The following is a 24,683-nucleotide window of genomic DNA, read 5'->3' as shown; positions in this document are numbered from 1 at the left end:
TTCCTTGCCACTCTCACCATTAGATTGCTAATTAGGGATAAACTTGTAGGGACAGAAATTGATCATTTATAACCTTTTTATTTTTGTAAAGCTGCTTTTTAACATTGTTAAAAGTGCTGTACAAATACAACTTGAATTATTTATTTATTTTTTATTATTTTTTCTGCCAACCAATAAACAAATTTTAACACATTTTCCCAATTCCATAATTCAATCTAATAATATGTATAATATTAATAGAACATGAATGTTATTTAGTTTTGGGGACTTTTACGTTTTCCCAATTTCCTCTTTATGCCTTTATTTTAACATCCTTCGTGGTTCTATCCCAAATAACACTTACTGGGAAGCAAAGTGTACCAGAAAATGGGGTTTTAGTCCCCTATGTAGTGCTTATGTATTAGAAAAGCCGCGATTTGGAAAGTATCCCAGAAGACACCAGGGCTGCTGAGGACTTCCTGTTGGCAACCGGCGACTGTGTTCGGTTTCTAGGCAGATTTTTTTCTTTTTGGAGGAGGCAGGATTTATTGTGTATGGCCGTATTTTATAAAATGACTGTATTTATATGTAAATAAATGATTTCATAAAACAATTGGATAAAACAATAACAAATACTACATTTTTTTTTATGTCTAAACTACTTTTTAGTCGTAGTTAGATAAAGAAAACCGCGTTGCCTCGCGACAGCTGGGTTTGTCAACAAGCTAACGGGTTAGCAAGTCAACTACAGGGATCTGCTTAGGTGTTGTTTTTGGTGTATAACAATAATAATTATAATAATAATGAGTGAGCAGCTTAAGTTTATCGTGGAACAGCTGAACCGAGAGCCGTTCAGGAAGAACTATAATCTGATCACGTTTGACTCTCTGGAGCCCGCACAGCTTCTGCAGGTTCTCAGTGATGTTCTGGTTGAAATCGACTCGAAGGTGAGAACAGCAACAGATATGAATCTTCTGCCTGATCATTATTTATTCATTTAACACTACAAGCCTTTCATTCATAACTGATTACACCTAGATATATACTACACCTATTATTTGATGGAGGAAGATAGATGGCTAGAGTAAGACTGTTCTGGAGCTGAGGTCCAGAACAACCATATTTCCTTTTCCCAATTTCCTTTTTCTCCTATAAAGCTCATATGGTATACCGTATACACCGATTAGGGATAACATCATGACCACTGAGTGAATAACACTGATTATCTTCTCAAAGTTGATGTTAGAAGCAGGAAAAATGGGTGAGCGTAAGGATTTGAGTTTGACAAGAGTCCTGGTCTGCAGTGGTCAGTATCTATTAAAAGTGCACCAAGGAAGGAACAGTGGTGAACCAGCGACAGGGTCATGGACGACCAAGACTCATTGATGCACGATTGGAATGAAGGCTGGACGTGTGATCTGATCTAACAGACGAGCTCCTGCAGCTCAAACTGCTGAAGAAGTTAATGCTGTTGATGCTCGATGGGTCAGAACTGTTTTGTCAGCAAGGGGGGGACCAACACAATATTAGTCATAATGCGTTGTCTAAAATTATGCCTTGTTGTGTGTGTGTGTGTGTGTGTGTGTGTGTGTGTGTGTGTGTGTGTGTGTGTATATATATATATATATATATTAGGGCTGTCAAATGATTAAAATATTTAATTGTGATTATTCGACATGGACAAATATAAATACTTTATGCAAATGTATGTTTATTATTAGTGAAACCAAACTCAACATAGAGCATGAAGACAACATTTTCTTGTCATTTAAAGTAATTAGGGTGTTTAAAATTACGTAAAGTAGCAGGACACCAAATAAACTTTTGCTATGTTTCCACACGGACGGTTTTAATTGCCGGATGTGCGCATCATGGCGGAATTTGGTGCTTGATTAAGGCTTGGCGCATCTGTAAAACAAATGTTTAGTAAATAAAATAAATTTTTCAAGCGAGGCGTGTCCTGAGAGTCACTTAGAATATACATTATCATCTTCCTGAAGAGACAAAACAGAAAAACTGGTTTTATTTAATATTGTTTATATCGAGAAACATTATTCTGAAATTGTTGCACAATTTGTAGACCCAGTCTTTTACATTTTCACTTCTGAGGGACTCTCTGAGAGACACTATTTATACCCAATCATGTTACTGACCTGTTGTCAATTAGCTCTTGTAACTGAATTTACTCTTGTGGAGAGGTGGAGGTACACGCTGGAGAGAAGGGGAATGAAAGGCAGTAGGAGTAAGACAGAGTACATGTGTGTCAATGAAAGGGAGGGCAGTGGAGTGGTGCAGTTGCAGGGAGAAGAGGTGGAGAAGGTGGAGGAGTTCAGGTACCTGGGGTCAACAGTGCAAAGTAATGAAGATTGTGTTAGAGAAGTGAAGAAAAGAGTGCAGGCAGGGTGGAGTGGGTGGAGAAGAGTGACAGGAGTGATTTGTGATAGAAGAGTATCTGTGAGAGTGAGGGGGAAAGTTTATAGGACTGTGGTGAGACCTGCGATGTTGTATGGTTTAGAGACAGTGGCATTGAGTAAAAGACAGGAGGTGGAGCTGGAGGTTAGCAGAGCTGAAGATGTTGAGATTTTCTTTGGGAGTGACGAGGATGGACAGAATTAGAAATGAGTTTATTAAAGGGACAGCGCATGTAGGACGTTTTGGAGACAAGGTGAGGGAGGCGAGATTGAGATGGTTTGGACATGTGCAGAGGAGGGACATGGAGTATATCGGTAGGAGAATGCTGGGGATGGAGCCACCAGGAAGGAGGAAAAGAGGAAGGCCAAGGTGGAGGTTTATGGATGTGTTGAGGGAAGACATGCAAGTAGTTTGTGTGAAAGAGGCAGATGTAGAGGACATGGGGGTAACGGAGACGGATGATCCGCTGTGGCGACCCCTAATGGGAGAAGTCGAAAGAAGAAGAAGAACTGATTTAACTCTTGTAAAAACCCCTGGAACCCTTTGCTACAGTTTATTTTAATAGCACAGAAATATAATTAGCTCTGCGTTTTATTTGTCTAATTACAATTTACAGCATTTGGCAGCCACTCATCCATTGTGACTTGAGAATGTAAGGGTTAAGGGCTTTGCCCTGTGGCTTAGCAGTGGAATTCACAACCTTTTGATTAGAAGCTCAACATTTTAACCACAGAGCTACACTTCCACAGTACTGTGTTGTTCCTGCTTGTTCTCTCCCATTTATTTATTGTCTTCTTTTTCAGCAAGCGCTTGATATCCGGGAAGAAATGCCCGAGCACACGGTCAAAAGAATGTTTGCATTGTTGGGGATGCTGAAATACAAACCCCCTGGCGGCTTTTCTGATGTGTAAGTTATACCAAATAAAACAGAATGGATGTTAAGTTGCTAAACATTTATCAGTTTTACCGGACAGCTGAATCGTCTGATCTGATTGGTCACATAATGTAGTTAATTTATACGTTTTATTCCTTATCAATGCGCTCATTGTAATTTTATAGTTTTCTGACAAGGGAAACAGTTTTTCTGTTTCTTGACAAGCTGCATTTTTATCTTTGATTGTGAAATAAGGTGACAAAATAGGGAGGTTTTTGAGGAACTTACTATTTATATGGCTGTCAGTTAAGAGATAGCAGTAACATATTTGCATAGATCCACATTTGAACAGTAAATGGATAATAAGTATAATGGTTGGTTGGTTGTTTAAAAAGAAATAGTTTGTTAGCATTGAGAGATTGTTGTGTTCTAAGGGGAGTAAAACTCTTTTGGGACATGCTGTTATATAATGCTTAAAAAGGTGTTTGCATCACACCATCTCATGATCACTAATTACCTGTACAGTATATGCAGCTATTTGCTCCTCTGTTAGAAGCCCAACTGCATTTTAATACTGATGACAATAAAGATCTATCTGTTTATCTATCTATATAAGATTTGTATATACCTTTTAAACATCCCATTCCACATTTAGTCACAATTTTTTTTTCATTTAAATAATTTCCACTTTTTTGGATAAATGTTCCACTAAATATTGTAGTGTGGTTGTGGAGATTTTTGCTCATTCAGCCACAAGGGCGTTAGTAAAGTAAGGTACTGATGCGTGAGGTGCAGTCTGTGCTCCCAATTCCTCAATTCCTCCCGAAGGTGTTCAGTAGAGTTTAGGTCAGCAGGCCACCGCAGATCTTCGTAAACAATATACAAGTGTGTGCTTTCAACTTTGGTAAAAGTGTAGAGAAGAACCACTATGTATTTACAATGGCAACATCCTAATTAAAGTGTAAATGCTAATTTAGACATTTACTATTTATTTTTCTTCTGTATGCCCATGCCTAAATTTTCCCATCATCTCTGGTTCCAGGAACGTTTTTCGGCAGGGCCTGGTGACCGGCAGTAAGCCAGTGGTGCACCCCATCCTGCACTGGCTGCTGCAGAAAGTTCCTGAGCTGAAGAAGAGGGCCTATCTGGCTCGCTTCCTCATCAAGCTGGACGTGCCCTCCGAGTTCCTGGCCGATGAGGTCATCGCTGAGGTCTACCACCAGGTCTGTGCACAAGCAGCTTGTATGCAAATTATCAGCATTAGTTGAGATACAGTTTAAACATGATTCTGGGCAGCTCTCAAAGCAGTATTTATTTTATTAGAATTTTTTTTTTTACTGTCTTTATGAACTGTTAATTGCACTTTTTAGTGGCATTTTATACATTGTGATTCCTCTGTGATCTCTTATCCTTATAGTATGAAGAGTTGGTTGAAGGATTCAAGAATTACCATAAAGAGTGTGAACAACTGAGGAACTTTGGATTTTCTGCAGCTGAGATTCGACGTGTAAAAGAGTCATTCACTTTTTTCCCCCTTACTTTTCTTGTGATTTGCAGTGTCAAAGTTTAGAAACGTTTGGTCTTTTATTATTTTGAGACAAATGCATGTTCTATACAAACTATGTAACAAATTAGCTAGAAGGTTAAAACTTAAAAGACTTGAACAGTGAATGAATCTAATAAGGTTTTTTGGACAGATGAGTCAGAAGAACTTTTGTAAGCAAGATATTTGCAGACTGTCTCATTCTCTCATCTCTCATCCCCACAGTGCACATGGAGGTGGAAGTTTAGTGGTTTGAGCTTGTTTTGGAGCAGGGAATGTTGGAGACTTTTTACTGAACCAAAAATTCTGTCTGGAATGTGACTAATTGGAACTTCAGCATACAACAAGTCAATGGCCTGAAGCATACATCCAAGTGCTGTAAGAGTTATATAGAGAGCAAAAACTAGGTTGTCTATTATCTGTTATGGAAGGCCTTCCCAGTCACCGCACCTAAACCCTGTTGAACTGCTCTGGTATGAACTGGATCACAAGGGCAGAAAAAAATATCCAACTAGTGAAGAACACCTTTGGCATGTTTTACAAGAGGCGTGGCAAAGTATTTTAGCTGAATATTTGCCAAGAGTGTGTAAAGCTATTCTTCATGCTAAGGAAGGATTTTTAATGGACAAAAATTTTTTTTACATCTGTACATTTATATATTTTTTTGTCTTCATAAAATTTACCTCATTTTTTTATATAAATAAAGGGAACATGCATGCATTTCTCAAAAACTATAAACAACATGTTTAAGACACTAAGTTTTATACTGTATTATAAATTTTTGTAAAATAAAAAAAAAACAATACATTCAAACTGCTTATACAATATAACAATTTTGTATAAGCAGGATTTTTTTGTAAAATTAGCATAGACATTTTTTTCTGGATATAAGGTATCAAAATAACTGAAAATCTATTTCAATAAAAAAATCACTGTTGGAACTGTCTGTTATTATAGTGGCATAAAACTCAGACAAAATAAAACAATGTGACTGTTGTAATCTGAATTTATACTAAAGTAATTTTATACTAATTTATATTAAGCTATTTGCATAAGGTCTGCATTTCTGGTAATCTATTTATACTGAACTTTTGACACTCGTACAAAAAAATAAAAAATACATCATTTCCCATTGTTGATTCTGAAGCCCTTAAATGAATCCATATATTTGAAAATATTTCACTATATTATAGTTGTTATTATAGTTGTGTTTTTTGAAACAGTGATGGAATTTGTTACTGCAGGATATTGCGGCTATGGAGGAAGAGAAGGACCAGCTGATTAAACGAGTGGAGCGTCTGAGAAAAAGGGTAAGAAAGCCTTTGGGTTTAGACTTGTCTCATATGAGACACCTTGGCATTTTAATTCTTCGTATATTCAAGTTTTAGACAATTGTGTTCAACCTTAAAGGGTGTCTATTACTTCATTTTTCCACAAGGTGGAGTCTGTGTCTAACCATCAGCGCATGTTAGAGGTGGCCAGGCAGCTTCGAGTGGAAAAGGAGAGAGAGGAATCTCTGGCTCATCAGAAACAAGAGCAAAAGAACCAGGTACCTGTGGTCTTTCTTTTGTTGAATTGCTCAGTCCGTACACTAAACAATGCTGAGTGTTGCGATTGATGTGGAGCTTTATGTAGAAAGTGAGACATATTTTTATTAGACATATTGACGGAAATCTGCACCTTTCCAAGATATGAAGTTGTAGCATGTTTGCATTTCAGCTCTTTCAGGCTGAACAGAGGAGGCAGAGGTGTCAGATCCAACTGAAAGACTTGCGACAGGCAGCAGCAGATGCCAAGCCTGAGAGTGAGTAGACAATGGAAAAACTCCATGTGTCCAAGCCAGAGGTCAAACAAACGCCATCTCAGCTGGCATCCCATAAAACAGCCTCTGTTTAACCATGTAAAGTCTTCATATGATGTCTTTTATAGGCATCACACACATTCCAGCATGTGACAAAACTATGAAAGTGTAATTTTCCACCTCGGATTACATTTACTTGCATTTCTTTTTCCAGGAGCATTTTTTCCCCCCTAAAATTAGCATGAGTGTGATTTTGCAAATGAACTGTCTGCACTGCATATATAGTGTGTCATGTGGGAGTGTGTTGTGAGAGCGTAGTGCCAAAAGGCTTCTCTGTTGCAGGCCTGGTGAAGAGACTGGAGGAGGAGATTAAGTTCAACTCCTACATGGCATCAGACAAGCTGCCCAAGGAGCTGGAGCGCATCCGGAGCAAAGTGCACTACCTGCAAAAGGTGGCATCCGAGCCGGCCATGGGCCACGCCGAGCTGGATGAGCTGGAGGAGAAGGTCACATTGCAGTCTATGTTTTTAACCTAAAATTTTGACCTCAAATGTCAGCACGATCAGTCAGTTTGATCAGTCAGCACAAGTCTGCTTTATAAAAATAATGGACTTGAATCGCCTTCAGTTTAACACTACATGAATAATTAATCACACACTTGGTTCAGACTGTTTCAGTGTGTTAATGCATTTCAAATCTGGTTGAATATGACTTTTCATTGACTAGAAAAAATGGACAAGCTTCAGCAATACCTGGTATGAGATTGTTTTGCTAGTTAATAGGAGTAAAATGTGATTGTATTTTAGGATTGATATAAATAATGTAGTGTTTATATTATTTGTTATAAATATTCATTATTCTATTGCATATCTATACCACAGCTTTGTTGAATTTCTAAAGCAGATCAGTCAGAAGGTGTTTTTAGAAGGTTGTTCTTTCTTTAACATTAGGGATCTGTCAGTTCAAATTATGTTTTCTTATTTGTTAGATTTCTTTCGCCTTGTATTTTCAGTCCATAATTACATCATTACAAATATCAAGCATTTCTGCATGGATGATCATCTGCTTTTGTGGTTAAGGACAAGTTGTAGATAAAATGTATTGACAGGATAATAGTAATTATAAAACTAAGGTCTTACGATCATTAAAGTTTATAAAAGTATTTAATTAGTAAAAAAAATGCATCCCATTTTCCTTTTTCTAATGTTTTCCAGATCATTCAATTTATGAATATATGTTTTAATGTATTTCTAATTTCTTTATGGTTTTTTTTTTCCTTTTCTTTTTTTAATGGACCCCTTTTTGGATTCTGCTGCAGATTAAAGAGCTAAACCAGATAAACCAGGAAATAGAGAAGAAGATGTCCAGGACTGACCCCATGGATGATAATCTCACTCTGTACAGACAGCAGGTAGAGTTTTTTTTGCTTGTACCTACTTAGAGCTGTGTCAATAGGAAATAATACATTATATGTGGAAATCTTTTTACTTAAAGCATGTATAATGGACATCTAAGGGCACATCTACTGCCAGTTTACTTGGAAAACCATGCTAATGTTGAGTTGGACCCTTTCTTTATAGAGTCCCCATGGAAACATGTATTTGACCAACTGATCCTTGTTGACATGAATGCATCGCATAATGGCTGCAGCTTTGTCAGCTGTGCATTCTGTGAATATTTCTAGAACACACCAAAGGTGCTCTATTATGTTCGGGTCTAGAGACTGGTGACGCCACTGATGTACATTTAAATTATTACCATGCTCATGGATTCAAATTTTTATACAACCTGTGTTTTGTGCCATGGTAAATGATTGTGCTGGAAGTGGCATTTATGAGATCGGAATTCAATTGTGATGCAACAGAATTTAATTAGGCTGTGGCATTTATCTAATGCTTAAGTGGTGTTTAATAAAGGAACAACAGTCCCTGTGCCATAACACCACCACCACCACCACTAGCCATTGATTCATGCAGTCGATGCCAAATTTATACTGCACCATTTTAAGAAATTAACATAAATCAGAATAGTCAGTGTGTTTTTACTTTTGATTTCTAAGTACAACGAGAAAATGTGGACTTCTGCTGTTATGTAGCTTATTCACCCAAAGAGCCATGGGCAAATATTGACACCAGCTGCTGGCACATAATTGGGTGATTGGATTATTGAACAATTGCACGAATAACAAGATGGTAAAGATCATAATTAAGTGTCTGCAAGTGTAAAAGTGAGTGTCATTTCAGTTACTATACTGGGAAACGTGTTATTTCTTGGTATTTTCTGTACTCTCAATGTTAGATAGAATTAGAAGATTAGAGAATTAGGTTGAAACATATTTGGCTAGAATATTTTCTCAAAATATATTTCAGATTTACAAGTTGCATCCCTCCCATTTTCCGCATGTATTAAGACACAGCTTTGAACTTGAAAGAATTATGGATTTCTCTCATCTGCATTTGTTTTATGGTGATATAGCCAGATGTTTATCATTTGCATAATGTTTGTGTCATGTTTTGATTGAACTTTTCTTTAATTACGGTAATATAGTACAGCGTAAGTGATTGGCTTTTCGAAAGACACTTCATGGTGGCACATCAATGGAAACTCTTAAAAATATAATGTTTCTTAGGCCTCTATCATAGCGCGTAAGAAGGAGGCGAAGGCGGAGGAGTTGCAGGAGTCGAGGGAGGAGATAAACTCCATCACAAGAGAACTGAATGCTAAGAGTCAGGCTGTGGGACAGGGAGGACTCGAGATCATCCGTTCAGATGAGGTATATCACAGTTACACACTAAAATTACACTGACGCATTCATTAAAGCAACTTACAGGACTGACATACTCATACAAGATAACCTGAAATTATATATATATATATATATATATATATATATATATATATATATATATATATATATATATATATATATATATATATATATAAATGAATTTGCATTAACATGTTAATTTTGGCGGCCCTTATATTTATATTATAGATATATATTTGGATTTTAGCAGACATTCTCTTTGAAAAATTCAGTTGCTTATTCAGTTCAACAGACATTTATCTGCATTTCATGTTTTAATGTTACAAGCTTTCTGTTGCTACTCCTTTTATTATCTATTCTATATATTCTTTCAGGAATATTTTCCTCAAAATACTTAGTACTGAAAGTTTAAAGTATTTAATGTGATATTAGTATTAACTTTTTTTTTTTTTTTTTGGGTGGGGAATTAGTAGGTTACAGGTTAAGGCTCTGGGTTGCTGATCAGAAGGTTGGGGTTTCAAGCCCCAATAACGCAAAGCTATCACTCTTGGGCGCTTGAGCAAGGCACTTATTGTCTGTGCTCCAGGGTTGCTATATAATGGCTGACCCTGCGCTCTGACCCAAGCTTCCTAACATCACTGTGAAATGCGAAGAAAGAATTTCACTGTGCTGTGATGTATATGTGACGGGTAAATGCATCTACTCTATTTAAATGTTTGTGACTGGCTGTAGTAATGTTACAGATAATGCAGTGTTCTATCGTGTTGGGTTTTTTTCCCCTTACATTTTCTTACATTTCAAATGTAACCCTCTTTATTACAGTAATTACTAATACATTTTTGTACCCACGGTTTGTGTCCCTGATAAGGAATCTGCACAATATCGTAAATAGCATTGTGGTGTCAATGTTCCTGTCTCTGCTCTTTGTCTGTATCCTCTCACGTTGTTGGTCTGTCTGTCCTGTCTCTCTCGGTGGTTGGTAAATTCCAGCTTGCCCTTATGCAGTGAGATGGGAGGTAGAGGAGATAGAGAGGCTAAAATAGCCCCAACTGTGTCTTTCCACTTGCTTCAGGCCTATCATCTCTGTTTGATAATGTTCCCTTCTGCATGTGGCTCTTCCAACCGTGAACGGCTGCAGCAGTAGTGGATAATGAAACAAGATAGTGAAAAAGAAACTAGGAGGTGCACTAGTTAGGAAGGAACCAGGGAAGTAGAAAAACTGCTAGTCAAAATGTCAAAAAAAGAAATGTTTGGTTTTTTTGAGTTATAGAATTTTACAGTATATTCTTATTAACAAAAAACAATAGAAATATAAGCGCACAGCGGACTGCAAAGTATTACTCATGTCAATGAAAGTAACTTAGAAATAGTGTATGTCAGTGTGTGTGTGTGTGTGTGTGTGTGTGTGTGCGTGCGTGTGTGTGCGTGCGTGTGTGTGCGTGCGTGTGTGTGCGTGCGTGTGTGTGCGTGCGTGTGTGTGTGAGCATGTTCTTGTGCATGTGTGGAGGATGTTTAAGACAGGACTCTGGGATGGATTATGCCCTTGTATGGTCACACAATGGTGCTGCACTGATTTAAAAATGGAGAGAGAGGGGTACAAGGGGTTCAGCGCTGTTGTAATGAAAGCGGCATTTAATAGATCCATGGAAATAGAGCAAGCGTTTCAAACAGCAGCTGGTCCATGTCCTAAAACCCGCGTCTGCTCTGCATTCTCCGGTCTGCCTCTCTTTTTGTTGTCTTTTATTTTTTTTTACTCACATATTAGTAATACTTTACGAGAAGATAAGGAGTTCAGCTTTACTTTAAATTATAAGATTGAGTTTTTAGGTAAAAATGGTTTGAAATGAAAAGGAAGCTCTGTAGAACAGTTAACACACGACCTTTGTGAATTAAATATTAAATCTTACATTTGTTTTTTTACCTTTAAGCATAGCAGATAACTAAGTCCAACATAACAGATGAGAGTTCATCCTATCCTCAGAAGTTTGATTTTCGATAAAAAAAAATGTCGTAGCTATCCGTGTCAGTCACAGTGACACTTTGAGCTAATTTATCGCTCTTTGAGCTAATGCATGTGGAAGAAGGCAGATAGAGCTTTCTTCCTGGGGTGGTATGCTATCCTGTGCCACAGCATGAGCAGCTCTTAAAAAAAACAGTGTCATATGATAGAGGAGAGCTGGGGGGTGGGTGGGAATTGGCAGATGAGCAAAAATATGAGGGGAAAAATTTACTAGTTTTTTAATAGATTTTTTATGAAATGCAGCACATTTTTGCATGAACAGATGTGACCTGGACATACAAGGATGAACAGAAGTAACCTGGACATCGCAGCAGGCTATTCTCAGTTTTAAAACCAATAGGATCAACATATGCAGAAATATATTTTGGGTAACGGAAATATTTTTAAACTGCAGCAAAACTCCTGCGTCCCCCAACCACACCCCCTACAAGCCGTTCTTTTTTACCGTCCCTCTCTTGCTATTTTTGAACAGCACCTAGTGATTTGTTTCAGCAGGACATCAGGGAAATATCTAGTCTACCCTTCTTGTAACTACTAACCTAGTAAAGGCTGATGCACATCTGTGCCAGTCAAGATCATTCATCAACTTTCTCCCCAAATTTAATCTTCAAAAAGCTTTAGCAAAGCAATGCTTCACATACTTTCCATCGTTTTCAGAGATTGATTAAACCAGACGTTTAACCAGATGCTAAAATATATGGCACGGAAACGTTTGACTGGCCTTTCTGATCATATCTTTAACACTAATCCTTGTGAACTTTGTGAACAGCATTTCATTACTAATTAAGTTACAACATTGACTTGTATCATTTGTTTCTTCTTTATTTTCTGCATCAGGCCTAAAAAGTAAAATCTATGCCACCGTATAACTTCTCTTTGTGTAGTTCTTGCAAATGCAACACTCAATGATTTATTTGCCACCCCAATGCCTCTGCATTTTTTTTTCCATTTCATTGTGACGCTTTCCAACGCATGTGCTGACCAATTTAGACCCTGTCACTTGATGGCCATTTGTGACGAGAGAAAACAAGGGACACACTACAATGCACAATTGTTGCCTATAATCCCCCCAACCTTGTCTGCCCTTGACGTCTCGAAATACACAAAGGGTAAACTCTGACACACAAGCTCCGCATTCCCTGAGCGACACACGACACACTGTGATTTCTGAGGCTGCTTTCTACATTTATAACTGCTGGCTGTAGTGACAACAGGGCGGTCTAAGTAATGTCCTAGGGTTAGAACTGCCAGATGATGAAGGTGCATTGCCCTCCTGGCAACGTGCCTGCAGGCTCAAGTTACTTTTGTTATGGACCGAAGAGATGAATCTTAGGGACACCCCTCGACTGCCAGCATCTTTAAAAAAATAAAAAAACTCCTAACCCAGATCCAGCACCACAAATCTGAATGAATTTAGGCCGTATTCTGAAATCGCACATTAAAAGATATTATTCTAAACCGATCAAAGGAAATTTATCAACCTTCACCAATCAGAATTCACATTTATTTAATTACAAAATAGAGAATTCTACGTTTAAGTCTCATCTTGATGACTGCTAGTCACTTCTGCATGGAAGATATAAGGAAGACCCTCAGACAGGACCTTGTGTGTATAAAGTGTAATGTTTATTCCTGTTGGAATGTTCCTCCTCGTTAACTATTGTTATAGCATATCACTTTTACATCGTCTGATATCATGTGGCAGAGTTTATTTGTCAATGATTTGTTTCTCCACATGCTTTCCAAACCCAAACTTCTAACTGTCCCTCGTGGTTTTTGATTTGTTGGTTGTTATCTCTGTGTTGTTCACAGTTTAAAAGATACGTTGCCAAGATGCGTGGCAAGAACATCGTGTATAAGAAGAGGCGTCAAGAGATGGCGGAGCTGAAGGCCGAGTTTGGTGTTGTACAGAGGACAGAGGAGATCCTTCGCCAGCGCCACACAGCTGCACAACAGCATCTGGTATTGAAATGGGCCTCCCCAGTGCTTTTTTTTTCTTACATCTTTACATTATGCCACACTGGATAGTATTTTATACACATACTTTCATACACATGTATGTATCTTTTCTTTGTTTTTTAATCTTTTTTTTCTTTTTGTTCCTTTCATCCTGCAGGCATCCATATGTTTATTATACTACATTTATTTTTATTCAGAGTAGGGGAAGTTTAAACTAGATTTAGAGCTAAAACGCTAAAGGTTAAAGGAAATCTTTTGCATTTTTCCTCTGATATTGTTCCTGTGTTATAATGTGTAATAATGCAGAAAAGTTTCGAACATTTTGAGGTACTTTCTTGTACTGAAAAATAAGGGGAGATCTATTTATTGAAAACTCTGTTACAATGGAAAAAGCAGGTATTGGGAGAATCATAAAACTTGAATGACTTAATTTTTTATGTTCAGGTTAAATAAGGAACAAAGCATGGCAGTATGTTCAATTATAGAAAAGTAACGAGCACCAGCTTGTTGGGATACAGTCCAATGTACAGTGCAATGACAAAAACTAGATAGTCAAAAGTATGAAAAGCATTTTGGAACATGGCTGTGGGAACTTCTGTTCATGCAGCCAAAAAGCATTACTGAGGTCAGAAACTGATTTTGGGTGATCAGGTGCACAATCAAAAGTAACAAAGTATTTTTTTTACTGGACTTAAGTAGATTTTTCTGGTATCAGTACTTTACTTCACTGTTTATTTTTCAGCAAACTTTTTACTTTCACACATTTTTTTTACCACAAATATCTGTATTTTTTACTTCCTACATTTTCCAACCAGGCTCATTACTTTAGTTTTAATCTATTTGGTTACATGATCTATATTTTTTCTTCACATTGCATTTTCAACCCATTTTCTGTCATTGCGTGGCTTTTTCAATCTACCAGTGGTGTATCATTTCCTTGCTATCACGTACCACAGACGTATGCTAGCCTACAAAGCTAACATTATGCAAGTCAGAAGGCAACAACAAGTCTGGGGTTAATGTGAATGAGACAGAGGGAGTCAGCGATGTAAACATGACTGAGAACAGAGACATTGCTGATCATCTGATCATCATCTTTTCTCTGCTTGTGTTCTATATGGTGGTTGTTGAGCCTGGATACATTTATTAAATAACAACATTTGAAATTATTTTGTATTAGTATATTTATAAGATGCTAGCTCCAGCGTGACACTAAAACAGGTAGTAGTAGTAATCGCTACTATTTACTTATGCACATTATAGAGCCTATACTACTTTACTGTGCTTGAACTTTTATCAGAGTCATTTAAAATTTGAACATAAGAACTTCTACTTGAGTAAAGGATGTGTGTACTTTCGCCATCTCTGGCACGATCAGTGTTTAGGTTCAGCCGAGACGTGTTCAGTGGGGTGGATGTCAGGGATCCGTTCAACCCAATTCCAGTTTTTCCACTCCACCCTTGGCCAAGGATATCTTTCTATCTCTCACTTTGTGCTCATGGGTATTGCTGGAAACAGGTTTGGGCCAGTTAATTCCAGTGAAGGGAAATCAAAATGCTCTACAGCATGAAAAAACCTCCTAATGTGGTTTGTGGCAATGGTTTGGTAGGGAAAGGTCCAAATATGTGTATGATATTCAGGAGTCTGCATCCTTTCTGTTATATATTGTATCACTTATCAGCAATATGACAAAATGTAGCTTGTAGAGTTTCAGTAAATCTGTCCTAGTATAAGCGGTTAGTATAGAAAGTATATAAGTTAGTATAGTGTTCAATGAGACACAGCAGATCTGGGATTCCAACTTGTGGCCTCTGAATCAAAAATAATCCACTGTGCTAGAACTAAAATCCAATAATCTGCAGCACATACTTATTTTAGCTAGATTTTATTGAAACCCATATTCAGCACATTGTGATTCTTCCAAATGATTCAGTGGTTCTCCAATCTGATGCCTCTGTCCAACGTTCTGTCCCTGACCCTGTCCCACTCAAGCACTCATCCCCATTCAGATTTCAGCGTGTTCACATGAAGTTACAACACCTTCCTGGAAATTGCTTCACACCTTTGAACCCTCCCAGCCACGGACCAGCTGATACCCCCTTTGACGCAGGAGGTCTGAGCCTGAGCTATTTGTGAGTGCAGCATTTGCTCTCTGGCTACGTGCGAGAGTTGTTCCTAGGCGAGTGAGAGAGTTTTGCGGTGGGTTGTGTGAACTACCCCATCGTACCCCCAACACACACACACACACACACACACACACACACACACACACACATGACAGCTGTCCTTCTGTTTCTTCTTCTGTTTCTTTCTTTCTCTCGTTGTCTGTCCCTGAAAAGCCAACCATCAATACGACCAAGACGCACCTGATGCTTCACTTACTGTCATACACAGACCACCAACAATATGCACTAAAGTCATTAACTCACATGTACACAGTGCACTGCTACAAAATCATAACACAGTGACACAGAATTCATGTAAGCTGTGTTTGCTTAGTAGCCGCCAAGAGCTTCAGGTGGTATGTGAAGCAGAGGGTCGCCAGACTATATCTAGTCTCTAACGAGAAGGTGCGCTGACAGATATACTACATTTTAAAGATCCCAAGAACTTCTGACCTAATTGAATCCACATAGTGTGGATGTGTATTACCATCAATATACATTCACTGGCCACTTTATTAGGTACACCTTACTGGTACCGGGTTGGACCCACTTTTGCCTTTAGAACTGCCTAAATCCTTTGTGGCATAGATTCAACAAGGGACTGGAAACATTCCTCAGAGATTTTGGTCCATATTGACATGAAAGCATCACGCAGTTGCTGCAGATTTGTCGGCTGCACATCCATGATGCGAATCTCCCGTTCCACCACATCCCAAATGTGCTCTATTGGATTGAGATCTGGTGACTGTGGAGGCCATTTGAGTACTGTGAACTCATTGTCATTTTCAAGAAACCAGTCTGAGATGATTCTCGCTTTATGACATGGCGCGTTATCCTGCTGGAAGTAGCCATCAGAAGATGGGTACACTGTGGTCATAAAGGGATGGACATGGTCAGCAACAATACTCAAGTAGGCTGTGGCGTTTACACGATGCTCAATTGGTACTGACGGGCCCAAAGTGTGCCAAAAAAATATCCCCCACACCATTACACCACCACCAACAGCCTGAGCTGTTGATACAAGGCTGGATGGATCCATGCTTTCATGTGGTTGACGCCAAATTCTGACCCTACCATCCGAATGTTGCAGCAGAAATCGAGACTCATCAGACCGGGCAACGTTTTTCCAATCTTCTATTGTCCAATTTTGGTGAGCCTGTGCGAATTGTAGCCTCAGTTTCCTGTTCGTAGCTGTCAGGAGTGGCACCCGGTGTGGTCTTCTGCTGCTGTAGCCCATCCGCCTCAAGGTTCGACGTGTTGTGCGTTCAGAGATGCTCTTCTGCATACCTCGGTTGTAACGAGTGGTTATTTGAGTTACAGTTGCCTTTCTATCAGCTCGAACCAGTCTGGCCATTCTCCTCTGGCATCAACAAGGCATTTGTGCCCACAGAACTGCCGCTTACTGGATATTTTCTCTTTTTCGGACCATTCTCTGTAAACCCTAGAGATGGTTGTGCATGAAAATCCCAGTAGATTAGCAGTTTCTGAAATACTCAGACCAGCCCGTCTGGCAGCAACAACCATGCCACATTCAAAGTCACTTAAATCATCGTTCTTCCCCATTCTGACGCTCGGTTTGAACTGCAGCAGATCGTCTTGACCATGTCTACATGCCTAAATGCATTGAGTTGCTGCCATGTGATTGGCTGATTAGAAATTTGCGTTAACGAGCAGTTGGACGGGTGTACCTAATAAAGTGGCCGGTGAGTGTACCGTCAGCATGTTTCCACGAGAAAAGAAACAGAAACTCTGTTTACTAGGGGTGTAACGGAACACGTATTTGTACCGCAAAATTTCAGTACAGGGCTTTCTGTTCGGTGCACGTGTACCAAATGCAATCCTTTTACATGCGAAACATAGTTCGAATCCGAGTTCCCTCCCATACATGTTAATTAGCACTTTGAGCGCATTTGTTTTTAGTACTATTACACATTCAAACATACATAACAATGCCAGAAGTATAAAAAAATAAACTGGAGTTAGTGCAGTGTCACACTGGGCACTTCCCAGTCATTGCTAATGTTAGCCATATGGATGCGTTTTACATCCAGCTTCCTTTTTGAGGTATTACAAATGTAAACTACTTAAAAACAAATTCCATTTATTGAATTTTATTTAATCAATTTAAATTATGGCCATTTTATTTGTATACTCAATATAATCAATATAATAAACACGTGTATGGCATTAAATTGATTTTGTCTGTTAATAAATTGATTTTATTTTGAAATATTTAATTTTTATTTATTCAAGCAGGCATTTTATTTAAAATTGTTTTAAAAATGTAAACAACAAGCAATTTTATGTTTCACATTTCTTCCCCTTAACGGTACGTGACTTAAAATCTGAGGTACGTAGCATATTTTGTGTACTGTTAGACCCCTACTGTTTACTTATATGTGAATTATGCAACTTAGATTTTCAGTAAACATTGGTATAGCATTTTCTCATGTCTGAGAGGATTTTCCCCAAATTTGGTCACCTTCCACTCACCATCCAACCTGTATTGATTTTATTCCTAACATCAAACATGCAACATACCCAAATATGCATGAATAAAATCCAGGCTCTTAGGTTAATATTTTAAACAGTATCTGTCAGTGTAGTGTGTGAGGGCTCTCACTGAAGAGGTGAGCACTGACTGTGTAGACATAACTCTTCACAGAGTGCTTAACATACTTAGAGGCTTGTTGTGTTTCTAGGCTTTTAGCAGGCTTATACCTTTTTAGCATAGAGCATAAGCAATGATTATATCTGCAAATGAGACCCAAATGACTCCTCTCAAGAGACATTGGACCTAGATGCCAATATAACCATCAGTTTCTGTTTTTCAGCAATCTCTGGAGGCTCAGAGAGGGATTTCAGGCTTTAGCGAGACCCAGGAGGAGCTGGAGAGAGTCTCCACTATCAAAGGTGAATTGGACGAGCTGAAGGGACGCAGGTTGGACAACATGTCCGAAATGGTGAGCAGATTAAAAAATGGCAGATGTAAGATTTAGATACTGCCTTTTTTCTTATACCCCTTTGCGAATTGTATGTTTTGTCACATATGCTGTTTGTTGCATCAGTTTGTGTGGTGTTCCTGCTTCATGTTTTTGTTCATTAATGAGCGCTCTGGGCTGCTGGGAAAAATGTTGCTTCCCTGATGAGATCTATAACTGCTCTGGTACTACCGCTTGTTTTAGGTTGCTACAGAAACTAGAAGAAAAGAACAGCTGTAATACAATAATTGACACACTAAAGACTCCAACTTGCACATAAGGACACGACACAGGTTAAAATGACATGTTACTAATGACATTTTGGATCTGAGTACATCATTGTTGCATTCTTTGTCATTGTTCAGGTACAAAAAAAAGATATTGTGAATCACTTTATAATGTTTTTATCCAAAAAATTTGTAAGTTGAATACAAACAAACATTTTATGAGCATAACAAGATTTTGTCCATAGCAACAACTTTTTTATTAAATAACAGGAAAAAAGGAAGGTCAAGGAGGAGGTTTATGGATGTGGTGAGGGAAGACATGCAGGTGGTTGGGTTGAAAGAGTCAGATGTAGCAGGCGGGTGTGGGGTGGGGGGTGTATGGAGACAGATGATCCGCTGTGGCGACCCCTAATGGGAGACGCCGAAAGAAGAAAGAGAAGAAAAAATAACAATGTCAGATTATTATTAAACTTTGATCATGTGTGGTCAATGCAGCTCCCTGCAAATAAGTTGTGTAACACAATTTACGATAAAAATATTTGAACGGGACCATTGATTTAACTGTTTAAATTACAACTAATAATTATCATCTGCTGTCATCGAAAATTTGTAAATCCACATCCCAGGAAATATAATGAAAAACACACTTTATTTAGCATGTAATTGTGGTCATTTGTATTGTTTCAGGTAAAGAAGATCAATTCAGCAATATCAGAGAAGAAGTCAGCTCTGTCTCCATTAATAAAGGAACTAAGGCCTCTTCGCCAGGATAGCCAGGTGGGGAACCAGCAGAAAATTACATGTGATTGAACAACGATCTCCTCCTGCCTCGGAAAACACAGTGTAAAATTAAACAGATACAATATGTAGGCGTTCCATTGAGCATCCAGCAAAGTTTAAAAGAACACAAGACTAGGCACATTTAGCTCTGATGGACCAAAGTCTGCTGCTGAGGCATTCGAAAAGTCTGTTACATCACCATAGCAACCGTAGCAATGCAGTAGAACTCAACAGGAACCGGAGATGCATCGTTTTTTTTTTTTTTTTCGCTATTTTTTGTATCGCAGATGCTTTCATAGAAATTGCGTTACAACTGAAAAGCATGATCGAATCATATCCAAGTATTTAACCAGTCTGAGATTTGACCTCAACTGTTCATGTTTGAATAAACCTTTGGTCCCTGACAATTGAGCCACCACTGATAACAGACATTGAGGAAACCTTTTACTTTCAATTTCTTTTTTTACCATACACCATTACTCAGTCATGTCTTTCCCAGATTACATAGGATCATTCTTTAAAAAAAAAAAGCTGATCAGACCAAGGAACTACACTATATGGACAAAAGTATTGGGACACCTGACCTTAGCATATGTGGTTCCTCTCAAAACTGTTACCACAAATCTGGAATCACACAATTGTACAGGACCTCTTTGGATGCAGTACGATAAAATTTTGCATTTACTTGAACTTGGAAACCTAAACCAGTTCCGGCATGGCAAAAAAAGCGAGCTCCATGAAGATATGGTTTACATGGTTTGTAAAGGAAGATCTAGAGTGGTCTGCCATTGAGCTCTGATCTCAACTTTGCTGAACACCATTAGGATGAATTGACTGCACCCCAGGCCTCCTCTCTCTACATTAGTACCTGACTTTATTAACATCCTTGTGGCTGATAAACACAAATGTCCACAAGCACACTCCAAAATCTAGTGGAACATCTTCCCAGGAGAGTGGAGGAAAATTAGCGCAAATTGGGACTAAATGTGGAATGCAATTCTCAAAAAGCATATACCATATTTATGACCAGGTGTCTGCAAACTTTTGGCAATATAGATGTATATACAGTATAGGTGAAGTCTTAGCATTCTACTGAGTGTACATGATTGACATCTTTGTAAAGCACTAAACAAATAATATAACCGGATTGTTTGAGAAGACGTGAGCAAATGAGCTGAATTATAGAATAAAGTGAACAGATTTTTGGTTGATTAATTAATTATTTAGGCTTTGTTAATGCATTTGAGATTTCATTAGACTAACAGGAACACTGTAACAATACTGTAGGTCGATACTAACTAAATGTGCATCAACATTTTTTTTCTGTCCAAGCAGGAGCTTTCCCAGCAGTATGAAGAGAAAAAAGCTCTGTATGACACTTGCGCTGCTGGTCTGGAAAGCAACCGATCCAAACTGGAGCAGGTAAAGTGGCCTTTTGTAGTGTCACGTACAGCCTTTGTTTATGCCAAAGAAGCAAGTCTTACGTAAATAGGAATTCTTAGTAATGTTTTTAAATATGCATATCTGATCTAGGAGGTCAGGACCCTGCGAGAGGAGACGTCACAGGGGGAAAACCGCTATCACCAAATCAACTGCATGAAAGAGGTAAGAGTCACCCTCCTACTAAAAAACCAACCCTGCGCCTGATCATCAACTGTTCTCGTACTTCACTGGCCCTCTCCTCATCTATTCGCAGATCACTGAGATTCAAATACAGCGGGCTGCCGACGAGATGAAGATCTATGTGTCGTCTGACCTGCAGACACGGAAAAAGTCCATCAGGTATCCATTGTTCACATTCGCTCATTCATGTGTAAATTCTCAGAACGTGGGTACGAACAAAGCAGCTCCGTCTGAGCTTATTTTAAGCAATCCATTCCCTGTATGCTGTCGCTTTTCTTAACATAGAAATGTGGGACAGTTTTCTGTGTCTCTTATTTTAGCGGTGCTTAGCGGTGCTCCACTAGTGTGTCCTATTCTTGGTTTTTTTCATTAATTTCAGTTGGGGAGTCATTAGAGGACAATAAAGGTCTTTTCATATAGAAGTGTATTTTCTTTGAAGAAATCATTAACCCCTAATGTATCAGTCTGGCACCAAATGAGTCCTAGAATTAAATTCTGAAGTTATAGTATATCTCACAGCATCATACATATTAGATACGATTATTCTTGATGAACTCGATGGACAAAAAAAGATAGAATGAAAAAAAATTTGAAACCTTTATATAACAATAAACATTATTACAATTAAATATTTTTGAGCTTGGCCTTTTTTATATTTGAGTTTTGGAGTTTATTTCAGCCAAATGTTTATTTTGCGGAATGGGGAGAGTAGGGGGGAGTGGTGGCTCCAGCGGTTAAGGCGCTGGGTTGCCGATCGGAAGGTCTGGGGTTCGAGCCCCGGTATCGCCAAGCTGCCACTCTTGGGCCCTTGGGATGAATGAATGGGGAGAGTAGTGCCGGTTTGCATCACTCTATAATAAAATGCATGATGAGCTACGAGGTGGTAGCAGAAAGTTTCGAGACTAATTCTATTTACAAGAAAGTACTTCATTTATCTAAGTTCTCCACAACGGTGTCAAAATGGCAACCTTTGAGCTGGATTTTTATCTTCGGGAAAAGGGCCAAATCTGGCAAGTAGGGAGGGTGCAGAAGTGAGATCATGTGGATTGATCTCCGATGATCATCATGCACAAGTTGCCAAATGGTTTCAACTCGAATGGGGTTGAGCTTGTTAAAAGTTTTGCTCATCTCTCATCGTCTTCCAGTGATGTTCTGCTGCTCTTGAAGCGCACGGGCCACTCAAAACACCTTCAACGACTCGTTGCAGCATTGCCGTTGGTCAAATGTATGTCATGTCAAATGTCTCTGTGGCAGATTTGCCCAGTTTCACACAGAATTTCACATTTTCTCTTTGTTCTAACTTGCTGTCAATGACGCAGACGTGGTCCAAATAGCACCAGTTGGCACCATTAGTCTCAAAACTTTGTGATACCACCAATCTTAGTTTTCTTATATGTATACTAATTGACAATAACTTATTGGATATATTTGGATGCTCAAATATACTCTAATTCAGCACATCACCCACTCCACAAGTGTACAAAAAAAACATAAAACAGGGGAGGTGGTAGCTTATTGGTTATGGTACTGGACTTTAGCCCCAACAAGCTTCCACTCGAAAGCGCACCTGAGCAAGGCCCCTAACCCCATAGCTGCTCGGTTGTACAAATGAGATAATTAGAAGTCGCTCTGGATAAGGGTTAGGGTAAGTTACCATTATCTTAAATACAGCACATTACCACCTAATCTACAAATCAACTACAGCACACCATCACCTAAACCGCATCTTGAATACAACAGACCAATACCTAATCCAAACTTTCAATAGAGCACACAATTACCCAGTCCACAACTTGAATACTGCACAAATACACAAATATGAAAAAAAACCTTCCCAATCCAACATATTTTTACCCTCAATTGACACTTCAGATATTCCACTCCCTGATTGATACCTTGTTCATCTTTCCTCAAATCTGTTATAACCAAACTATAATGTATTCAAACAAGTGCATTCATTTAAAACTTGTGCATTGCCTGAAAATTAATAAACACGTTTAACTCCTTTTCTTTTCAGAGAGCAGTTCATGAAGAACATTGCTGAGCAGGAATCCTTGGGCAAGGTGAATCTTTTGGCTTCTTAAGTTGCTTATCAAAATCTGTAGCCTAGTATCCCTGTTTTTCAGCCTTGTGTGTTTACAGCAGGTGGATTGGTAGGTGACAGCAAGGGCTTGGCCTATTTCCGAGAAAGCATTTGGAGCATGCTGTCCTGTCACGCTACTTCATAGTTTAGTTACACCAAATCATGTGAATTATATGGCCGCAATAAACGACATTACTGCTTCACCATCCTCAAGAAGGACTTGCTGAAATGACACTTACATAAATCTTATGGCATATTTAGTTCCTTTAATATTTTATTTTAGTATTTATATAGTGGTGATCACAGGAAATTTGGGGGAGAATGTGGGACAAATAAAATGTGGGAGCCACAAGGGAGTACTGTTTATCAATAAAATAGGCTAAAGGGTTAATTCGAGGCATGCTCGCAATATCATTTATTCTCATCTGTGCACTACCAGAAACTTCGTGAGGAGCAGAAGCAGGTGAAGGAGAGCCACGGGCCCAACATGAAGCAGGTGCACATGTGGAAGGATCTGGAACAGCTGCTGGAGTGTAAGAAGCAATGTAACCTGCGAGCCCAGAGTCAGGCGTCTATCGGTCAGGTGATCCAGGAGAGTGGAGAGGACCGTCTGATCCTCTAGATGAGCCACACAGCCCGTCATTATATATGTTTATAGGCTCATGGAATGCTTTGATGAAGCAATGTGTGTTTAGAGAATTTAGAGAAATTTAATGACTGTGCTATTTTAAGTTTCTCTTCCTTGCTTTCCAAAACGGAGTGAAATCTCCTGTTTTGGACATAATTAACTGGAGTTGGGAGATCTTTAGTGGTGATAACCAGTGGAGCACTCTGAATCTAAGAGAGAGAGAAAGAGAGAGAACACGTGTTCATAGAAGTGTTTCATGGATAAGAGGTTTTGAAAATTCAACAAGTCCTGTCTCCATTTTGATGCGTCTTTAAGAATAGCCCTACAATCCATGTGTTGGAAGATAACAGCGAACAAAGTGTTACACTTTGAACACGCCTGCACACAGTTATTTTGGGAAACAGCAGTCATGACCTTGGGCAGAAGAGCTGTCCAATTTAGGAATTCGGCTGGTCTTCCTTTTGTTGCCGTCACTGAGGGGCAGAGGTAATCAGCAGTGCAACATCTACAACTCCTCCCCTACCTGTTAGTGCACATGAATGAGTTTTTGATTTGGGACAGTTGTATAATTTAACAGGAAAAATTCAGCTGTTTGAACAATATATCGAACGAGTTATGTGTTTTTCAATATAAATTTTTTTTTTATTTTTTTTTTTTAAGATTTTGTAAAAAGTCTAACTATACAAGCGGTATGTTTACGCAACATTAGACAATTTATCAAGCATTTAAGCATTGCAGTTTCTTTTTTTGGCCAGAAAGTGGCGAATAAAACGTGACTTACAGTATGTGGATTGTTTTCTTATAACAGAAATTCCTGGTGTGTTTTATTCCTCTTACACCA

The 24,683-nt window shown here is 38.6% G+C and overlaps 1 protein-coding gene across 1 annotated transcript; it reads left to right on the top strand.

Moving 5' to 3' along the window:
- The first annotated feature begins 413 nt into the window (after nucleotides 1–413).
- Nucleotides 414–24,627, top strand: ift81 (intraflagellar transport 81 homolog). Its single transcript, XM_083553547.1, has 18 exons — nucleotides 414–926; nucleotides 3,195–3,298; nucleotides 4,308–4,488; nucleotides 4,683–4,772; nucleotides 6,053–6,118; nucleotides 6,247–6,357; nucleotides 6,528–6,612; nucleotides 6,952–7,115; nucleotides 7,928–8,020; nucleotides 9,239–9,382; nucleotides 13,209–13,358; nucleotides 18,355–18,483; nucleotides 19,416–19,505; nucleotides 20,844–20,930; nucleotides 21,042–21,113; nucleotides 21,205–21,290; nucleotides 23,149–23,194; nucleotides 23,654–24,627. The coding sequence occupies exons 1-18, from the start codon at nucleotides 783–785 to the stop codon at nucleotides 23,834–23,836; spliced, it is 2,025 nt and encodes a 674-aa protein (XP_083409673.1). The 5' UTR covers nucleotides 414–782; the 3' UTR covers nucleotides 23,837–24,627.
- Nucleotides 24,628–24,683: the final 56 nt, after the last annotated feature.

This window comes from Silurus aristotelis (assembly GCF_946808225.1).
Source record: "Silurus aristotelis genome assembly, chromosome: 11".
In the NCBI taxonomy this organism is placed as follows: Eukaryota; Metazoa; Chordata; class Actinopteri; order Siluriformes; family Siluridae; genus Silurus; species Silurus aristotelis.
The sequence above is the reverse complement of the archived record's forward strand: the minus strand, read 5'-3'. Positions and strand labels throughout refer to the sequence as shown.

What these genes read in the sequence shown, in the direction of transcription:
- ift81 (XM_083553547.1), top strand. Translation starts at nt 783, where the DNA reads ATGAGTGAGCAGCTTAAGTTTATCGTGGAACAGCTGAACCGAGAGCCG. An exon ending in TCACTCTGTACAGACAGCAG is followed by an intron (nt 8,021 to 9,238) that starts GTAGAGTTTTTT and finishes AATGTTTCTTAG; the next exon opens with GCCTCTATCATAGCGCGTAA. An exon ending in AAATCAACTGCATGAAAGAG is followed by an intron (nt 21,114 to 21,204) that starts GTAAGAGTCACC and finishes ATCTATTCGCAG; the next exon opens with ATCACTGAGATTCAAATACA.